The following is an 8,728-nucleotide window of genomic DNA, read 5'->3' as shown; positions in this document are numbered from 1 at the left end:
AGGGTGATGACATCGGAGTGGGTGACGGTGATGACGTCACGGGGTGATGACATCGGAGCGGGTGACGGTGATGACGTCACGGGGTGATGACATCGGAGCGGGTGATGTGATGACGTCATGGGGTGATGACATCGGAGCGGGTGACGGTGATGACGTCATGGGGTGATGACATCGGAGTGGGTGACGGTGATGACGTCACGGGGTGATGACATCGGAGTGGGTGACGGTGATGACGTCACAGGGTGATGACATCGGAGCGGGTGACGGTGATGACGTCACGGGGTGATGACATCGGAGCGGGTGATGTGATGACGTCATGGGGTGATGACATCGGAGCGGGTGACAGTGATGACGTCATGGGGTGATGACATCGGAGTGGGTGACGGTGATGACATCACAGGGTGATGACATCGGAGCGGGTGACGGCGTCGCGGTGGTGATGTGATGACGGGGTGATGATGTCACAGCGGGGCGATGGTGTCATAGCTGGATTATGACAGGGTGGTGGTTGGTGTTACAATGGGGAGGTGACATCACAGCAGGTGGTGATGTCATAATGGATGGGGGGTGGTGGCGTCGTAGCCGGGTGATGACATCAGGGCGACGATGGTGACGTCGTAACGGGGGGATGGCATCGCAACAGGGTGATGATGTCATAGCCGGGCGATGGTGTGATGACAGGGTGATGGCGTTACGGTGGGGGTGATGATGTCATAGCCGAGTGATGACGCCATAGCATGGCGATGATGTCACTACGGGGTTATGGCGGGGTGATTGCGTTATAATGGGGTGATGACGTCAAAGTGGAGGAGGGGGGGTGGGGTGGTGATGACATCAGAGTGGATGATGGAGTCATAGCCAGGAGGTGACGTCACAGCACGGTGATGACATCATAGTGGGGCATTGACGTCGTAACTGGGTGAGAATGACATATCAGGGGATTGTGTCAGAGTGGGGTGATGACGTCAGAGCGGGGGTGATGACGTCACAGCGGCGTCGCACACCAACCCCTCAGCCTGCTGACGTCACCGATGCGCCTCCCCCGTTGTGGGTTTGGGGTGGGGGAGGGGATTTTATTGGGGGGGGGGAAGGGAGAGGGAGCGATGAGCTCGTATTGGTGACGTCATCACCCCACGGACTGCGACGCGCTGACGTCATCGCCGACTGGGATGCCCTGACCACGCCACAGTGACATCATCACTACGCCGACATCATAACCCTGCTGATCACAACGCAGTGACGTCATCGCCACGCTGGCCACGACACGGTGACCTCGTGACCGCGCTGACCGCAGGGCGGTGACATCATCGCTGACCAGGACAGGGTGACATCATCACTGCCGCGCAGTGACGTCATCATGACGGCGACCGCCACCCGGCGACCTCATCGCCGCGCCCACCTCGCCGCCGCACTGACTGCATCGTGCTGACGTCATCACCGTGCCGCCCGGCGCCCGGCGCCCTCGCCGCCACGCTGACCTCGTTGCGATGACGTCACGGCCGTGCCCACCGCGACGCGCGGTGACATCACCGCGCCGCCGCCACCGCCGCCATGGATTGATGGAGGTGGGGGGAGCGCGCAAAGGACATGGCGCCCCTCCCACCCCCCCTCCCCCCCCCCTCCAGGACCTGTGGGGGGAGGGGCTGTGGGGGAGGGGCAAGGCGGGGGGGAGGGGGGGAGGGGACCTGATTTTGGGGGGTGGGGGAGGGGTTTGTTGTTCTTTTCTGATGGACTTTGGGGGACGTCGGGCGGGGGCTGACGGGGGGTGGGGGGAGGGGTGGGGGGAGCGGCGCCTGTGCTGATGTCACGGGTGGCCTGTGACGTCACTGGGGCGGCCCGTGACGTCATAGTGACATCCTCCCCACCCACCCCCCCCCCCGGCCTTATTGGGGGGGGGGGAGGGGGGTGGGGATCATTTTGGGGTGATCCCGGAGCCTTATGGGGGGGGAGGGGGGGTCCGCCCCTCCCCCCACCCGGGACTCCCAGTGGCCTTACAGGGGATGTGGGGGGGAACCCCCCCTGACGTCATAGGGACCTTGTGACGTCATAGGGACACGCCCCCTTCCCATGTCACACCCACGGTGTCCTCAGGGGATCCTGGGGGTGTCCCCCTCCCCCACTCAGGAAGGGCCCCTCCCCTCCCCCCACCCCCCCACCACCCAAGGGGGTGGGGGAGGGGTTCTGCTGCTGCCTGGGGGTCGCCCCTCCCCCCCCCCACTCCCTCCCCTCCCCCCCCCGCCCGGGGGTTGGGGGGAGGGGCACTGGGAGGGGGGGGTGGGGGTGTCACCCCCTTTGACCTGCTGTAGCCCCGCCCCCAGGGGCACCCCGGGGTGGGGGAGGGGGGTGGGGGGAGGGGCTGCACCCGCCCTTTACATACCTCGGGGTGGGGGGGGGGGGGTGGGGGTCGTGGCCCCTCCCCCCTCCTTCCTCCGCCCCTCCCCACCCCGCCCCCCAGGTGGGGGAGGATAAAGGGGGGGAGGGGTTAGAGGAGGGGGGAGGGGGAGGGGCGGTGCTGCTGGCCCCGCCCCCCCGGCACGCGCCGCCGGCCCCGCCCCTCCCCCCGGCCCCGCCCCTCCCCCTCCGGCTCGCGCCGCTGTGGATTTTCCAGGTTCTAGATTAAAAACTTTCCAGAAAGATCCAGCGCCTCCGCCCAGTACAGACCAGTATGGACCAGTACAGACCAGTACGGACCCCACCAGTACAGCCTGGTGTGCCCAGTACAGCCCAGTGCTCCCAGTATAGACACACCAGTACAACCCAGTGCTCCCCGTGTGCCCAGTACCGCCCCCCAGTACAGCCCAGTGCTCCCAGTATAGACTACCAGTGCTCCTAGGAGAGCCCAGTGCTCCCAGTATAGCCCTCCAGTATAGCCCAGTGCTCCCAGTATAGCCCCCCAGTGCTCCCAGTACAGCCCAGTGCTCCCAGTACTGCCCCCCAGTGCTCCCAGTACAGCCCAGTGCTCCCAGTACAGCCCCCCAGCACAGCCCCCAGTGCTCCCAGTACAGCCCCCAGTATAGCCCAGTGCTCCCAGTATAGCCCCATAGTGCTCCCAGTACAGCCCCCCAGTATAGCCCAGTGCTCCCAGTACAGCCCAGTGCTCCCAGTAGGCGCAGCCGCTCTAGTAAAATACTTTTATTGCAAACGCGCCAGGGACGCCCCTTCCCCTCCCCCACCTCCCACCCCCCCCACACCGGGCTGCGGTGTCCCCCAGCCCAGCAGGGGGCGCTGTTGCAGGAGGGGTGTGTGTGGCTCAGCGTGGCGGGGCGTGGCCGGCGGCGGGGGGGCGTGGCCGGGCGGCGGGGGCGGGGCCGGGCCGGATGAGCGGCGGCGGCGCGCGGCCCTGCTGGAGCGGCGGCGGCGGCCGCGGCAGCAGCGGCGCGTGGGGCGGCGCCGGGCGGAGCAGCGGCGGCGGCTGCGGCGGCCGCGACGGGGACGGGGACGGGGGGGGCGGGGCCGAGGACGGAGGGGGCGGCGCCGGGCGGGACACGCCCGTGATCTGCACCTGCGGGAGAGACGGGGGGGGGGGGGGGTGGGACCAGTAACCTGGCTGCACTGGGACCAGTATCCTCATCCCAACTGGGACCAGTATCCTCATTCCAACTGGGACCAGTAACCCCAGCTGGACTGGGACCAGTAACCCAGCTGCACTGGGACCAGTATCCTGATCCCAACTGGGACTGGGACCAGTAACCCAGCTGCACTGGCACCAGTATCCCCACAGGGACTGGGACCAGTATCCCCACTGGGACTGGGACTGGGACCAGTAACCCGGCTGCACTGGGACCAGTATCCTCATCCCAACTGGGACCAGTAACCAGACTGGGACTGGGACCAGTAACCCAGGCAGATTGGGACCAGTATCCCCACTGGGACTGGGACTGGGACCAGTATCCTGATCCCAACTGGGACCAGTAACCCAACCAGACTGGGACCAGTATCCGGACTGGGACTGGGACCAGTAACCCCACTGGGACTGGGACCAGTAACCCAGCTGCAATGGAAACCAGTGTCCTGATCCCAACTGGGACCAGTAGTAACCTAGGCAGACTGGGACCAGTATCCCCACTGGGACTGGGACCAATAACCCCAGTCAGACTGGGACCAGTATCCCCAGCTGGACTGGGACCAGCATCCCAGTCACAATGGGACCAGTATCCTCATCCCAACTAGAACCATTATTCCACTGGGACTGGGACCAGTAACCCCAGACTGGGACCAGCATCCTCATCCCAACTGGGACCAGTATCCCCAGCCAGAATGGAACCAGTAACCCCAGACTGGGACCAGTATCCCCAGCCGGACTGGTCCCAGTATCCCATCCCAACTGGTCCCAGTTCCCCACCGAGGCCAGAAACCAGAACCCACTCCACCCCCGCCCCAGCAACACCCCTTCACCTGGCCCCAGTCCCCACCTCAAACTGGTCCCAGTCACCCCCCCCCCAACCCGCTGCGGCAGCCTCACCTCCTCCTCCTCCTCCTCTTCCTCCTGCTGCTGGGGGTGGGGCTGGGCGGGGGGGGGCGGGGGGGGTCCCGGGGGGGAGGGGTCTCCCCGCCCGCCCTGTGCCCCCCGCGCTGGCGCAGGAGCCGCTCGAGGCCGAAGCGCCGCCGGGTCCCCAGCACGAAGCTCTTGACTTGCGCCGCCGTCTTGTTCCCCAGGACCCCGGCGACGGCCGGGAAGTCGCGGCCGTAGCGCCGCAGGGCTGAGGGGGGTTAATCAGGTTAATGAGCTTAATGAGCTTAATGAGGTTAATGAGGGGGCTGGGGGTTAATTAGGGGGTGGGGGGGACAGACAGGCTCACCCTGCACAGCCAGGAGCTGCTCGTCTGTGGTCCAGCGGGAGCTGAGTTTGCCGTTGGCCTGAGGAGGAGGAGGATGGAGGATGGAGGAGGAAGAGAGAGGAGGAAGGAAAAGGAGGAGGGAGGCAGGAGGAGGAAGAGGGAGGAAGAGGAAGAGAGAGCGGGAAGAAAAAGAGAGCAGGAAGAGGAAGAGGAGGAGGGAGGGAGGAGGAAGGAGAAGGATGGAGCAGGAGGAAGAGAGGAGGAGAAGGAAGGAGGAGGAGGGGATGGAGAGGAGGGAGAGGATGGAAGGAGGAGGATGAGGAGGGAGAGGAGGAAGGAGAAGGGTGGAGGAGGAAGAAGAGAGGAGGAGGAAGAGGAGAAGGAGGAAGGAGGAGGAGGAAGGGAGAGGAGGAAGAGGGAAGAGGAGGAGCGAGAGGGAGGAGGAAGGAGAGGAAGGGGGGAAGAAGGTTAAGGGAAAGGGGGAGGATGAGGAGGGAGAGGAGGAAGGGGAGGATGAGAAGGAAGAGGGAGGAAGGAAGAGGAGGGAAGAGGAGGAGGAAGAGGGAGGAGGAAGGATGGAGGAGGAAGAGGGAGGAAGAGGAAAGAGGAGGGAGGGAGGAAGAAGGAGGAAGAGGAAGGAAGAGGAAGAAGGAGGAGGAAGAGAGCAGGAAGAGGAAGAAGGAAGAACAAGGAAGAAGAGGACACAGGACACCCCACAACCCCCCCAAATCCCCCCCAAGCCCCCCCCAAGCCCCCCCACCACCCCCCTTTGCCCCCCACCTCAGGGGGCCGCAGCCCCTCCACGCCGCCCTCCAGCGCCTGCTTCAGCCCGCTGTTGATCTGCTTGATCCGCTGCACCTACAGACACATGGGGGGGGGGGGGTAATTAACCAGCCCCTAATTACCCAGCCCCTAATTACCCAGCCCCTAATGAACCCGGGGGGTCAGTTAATTACCTGTCTCTTGAGGGTGACGAGCTGGCAGTCGAGCTGGCGCAGGGCCAGGGCGCCCAGGTCGGGGTTGGCGGTGACGCCGGCGACGTCCTCGCGGCTCAGGCGCATCCCGCGCGGCGGGCGGCGGCGCTGGCGCCACGCCGGGTGGTGGCGGGACTGGGGCTCCTTCCGGGGGGGGGTTTTGGGGTGAAAGGGCTGGAAATTGGGTGATTTGGAAAGGGTTGTTAGAGGAGGGAGGAGGAGGAGAAGAAGGGGGGGGGGGGAAGAGGAAGGAGGAAGGGGCAGGGGGGAGGAGGAAGGAGAAGGGAGGGAGGAGGAGGAGGAAGGGGGAGGAGGAAGAGGGAGGGGGAAGGAGGAAGGATGAAGAGGGAGGAGGAAGGAGGAGGAGGAAGGAGGAAGAGGGAGGGGGAAGGAGGAGGAGGAAGGAGGAGGGAGGAGGAAGAGGGAGGGGGAAGGAGGAAGGATGAAGAGGGAGGAGGGGGGAGGGGGAGGAAGAAGGAGGAGGGAGGAGGAGGAGGAAGAGGGAGGAGGAGGAGGAAGAAGGAGGAGGAAGGAGGAGGAGGAAGGAGGAGGAGGGAGGAGGAGGAGGGAGGAGGAGGAGGGAGGAGGAGGAGGGAGGAAGGAGGAGGAAGGAAGAAGGAGGGAGGAAGGATGAAGAGGGAGGAAGGATGAAGAGGGAGGAAGGATGAAGAGGGAGGAAGGATGAAGAGGGAGGAGGAAGAGGGAGGGGGAAGGAGGAAGAAGAAGGCGGGGGGAGGAGGTAGAAGGAGGAGGAGGAAGGAGGAGGGAGTGGAGAGGAGGAAAGAGGAGAGAGGAAGGAAGGAGGAGGAGGGAGGAGGAAGAGGGAGGGGGAAGGAGGAAGAGGAGGGGGAGGAAGGAGGAAGGAAGAGGAAGAGGAGGAGGAATTGGGAGGGAGGAAGAGGCAGGAGCCCCCCATAACCCCCCATAACCCCCCCCAAACCTCCTTCTTGGCGTCCGGCGGTTCCGTCTCCCCCTCGTTAGCGGGACGAGGCTCCTCGGTCTCGTCGTTGCTATGGAAACGGGGGGGTTGGGGGGGTCCTGGGGTCTTGTAGGGGTGTTTTATGGGGGGGGGGGTTCTGGGGTGGTTTTGGGGGGGAGTCCTGTTTTTTTGGGGGGGGGGGTCCTGGTGTTTGTGGGGGTTCTTGGGGGGGGGTCCTGGGGTTTTGGGGGTTCCTGGGTTCTTGGGGGGGTTGTGTGGGTGTTTTTGGGGGGGGGTCCTGGGTTTTGGAGGGGGCTGTAGGGGTTTTTTAGGGAGGGGGTCCTGGGATGTTTGGGGGGGGTCCTGGGTTCTTGGGGGGGCTGTAGGGGTGTTATTTTGGGGGTGGGTTCCTGGGGTTTCGGGGGGGTTGTGGGGGTGTTTGGGGGGGTTGTAGGGGTGTTATTTTGGGGTGGATTCCTGGGGTTTTTGGGAGGGTTGTGGGGGGGTTGTGGGGGGGTTGTGGGGGGTTGTGGGGGTGTTTTGGGGGGTGTTTTGGGGGGCTGTAGGGGTGTTATTTTGGGGTGGATTCCTGGGTTTTTTGGGAGGGTTGGGGGGGGGTTGTGGGGGTGTTTGGGGGGGCTGTAGGGGTGTTATTTTGGGGTGGATTCCTGGGGGGTTTGGGAGGGTTGTGGGGGTGTTTTGGGGGGGCCGTAGGGGTGTTATTTTGGGGGTGGGTTCCTGGGGTCTCGGGGGGGTTGTGGGGGTGTTTGGGGGGGTTGTAGGGGTGTTATTTTGGGGTGGATTCCTGGGGTTTTTGGGAGGGTTGTGGGGGGGGTTGTGGGGGGGTTGTGGGGGGTTGTGGGGGTGTTTTGGGGGGGTGTTTTGGGGGGCTGTAGGGGTGTTATTTTGGGGTGGATTCCTGGGTTTTTTGGGAGGGTTGGGGGGGGGTTGTGGGGGTGTTTGGGGGGGCTGTAGGGGTGTTATTTTGGGGTGGATTCCTGGGGGGTTTGGGAGGGTTGTGGGGGTGTTTTGGGGGGGCCGTAGGGGTGTTATTTTGGGGGTAGGATCCTGGGGTCTCGGGGGGTTGTGGGGGGGTTGTGGGGGGGTTGTGGGTGTGTTTTGGGGGGTGTTGTGGGGGGTGTTTTGGGGGGTACCTGTCGTCGCGGTCCTTGCGGCCCAGCAGGCGCCGTGCCTGCCGGTCCATGACGCTGGTGCGGGCCCGGGTCTTCTTCCAGGAGTAGTAATACTTCACCAGGCTGGGGATCAGCTTGTCGGGGAGCTGGGGGGGCACAGGGGGGCAGGGGGGTGGGTTTTGGGGAGGGGGCTGCCCCCCATACCCCTCTCCCCCTCCCCAAATCCCCCCTTCCTTCTCAACCCCCCCCCCCTCAAAACCCCCTTGGGAATGGGAGGGCTTGGGGGGAAATAGGGGGTCATAGGGGGGTTGGAAGGGGAAAGGGGGGGTACAGGGGGTCAGGGGGGTGGGTTTTGGGGAGGGGGGGTGACCTCCATACCCCTCTCCCCCTCCCCAAATCTCCCCCCTCCTCAAAACCCCCCTGGGAATAGGAGGGGTGGGGGGGGAATAGGGGGTTATGGGGGGTTGGAAGGGGAAAGAGGGGGGGACAGGGGGTCGGGGGGTGGGGTTTGGGGAGGGGGGGTGACCCCCATACCCCTCTCCCCCTCCCCAAACCCCCCCTTCCTCCCCAACCCCCCCCAACCACAGGAGTGGCATGTACCAACTCCTGGGGGGGGAGGGCCAAGGGGTGGCACATACCATCTCCCATGGGGGGGAGTCAAGGGGTGGCACATACCATCTCCCATGGGGGGGGTCAAGGGGTGGCACATACCATCTCCCATGGGGGGGTCAAGGGGTGGCACATACCATCTCCCATGGGGGGGAGTCAAGGGGTGGCACATACCATCTCCCATGGGGGGGGGTCAAGGGGTGGCACATACCATCTCCCATGGGGGGGGTCAGGGGTGGCACACACCATCTCCCATGGGGGGGGTCAAGGGGTGGCACATACCATCTCCCATGGGGGGAGGTCAAGGGGTGGCAC

At 64.8% G+C, this 8,728-nt stretch overlaps 1 protein-coding gene across 1 annotated transcript; it reads right to left on the bottom strand.

Annotated features, from left to right (window-relative positions):
• Positions 1-3,250: 3,250 nt before the first annotated feature.
• Positions 3,251-8,066, bottom strand: LOC311204192 (REST corepressor 2-like; the record flags this gene model as incomplete). The annotated part of the gene is given in 8 exon segments (XM_084280653.1): positions 3,251-3,502; positions 4,463-4,521; positions 4,524-4,700; positions 4,800-4,857; positions 5,559-5,636; positions 5,735-5,926; positions 6,693-6,762; positions 7,826-8,066. Coding segments are annotated over 8 exon segments (1,127 nt in total), but the record flags the coding sequence as incomplete, so codon positions are not given.
• Between the last annotated feature and the right edge of the window lie 662 nt (positions 8,067-8,728).

The sequence above is a fragment of the Gallinula chloropus genome (genome assembly GCF_964237585.1).
Source record: "Gallinula chloropus genome assembly, contig: HAP1_SCAFFOLD_822, whole genome shotgun sequence".
NCBI lineage: Eukaryota > Metazoa > Chordata > Aves > Gruiformes > Rallidae > Gallinula > Gallinula chloropus.
This window is presented reverse-complemented; position numbering and strand designations above follow the sequence as displayed.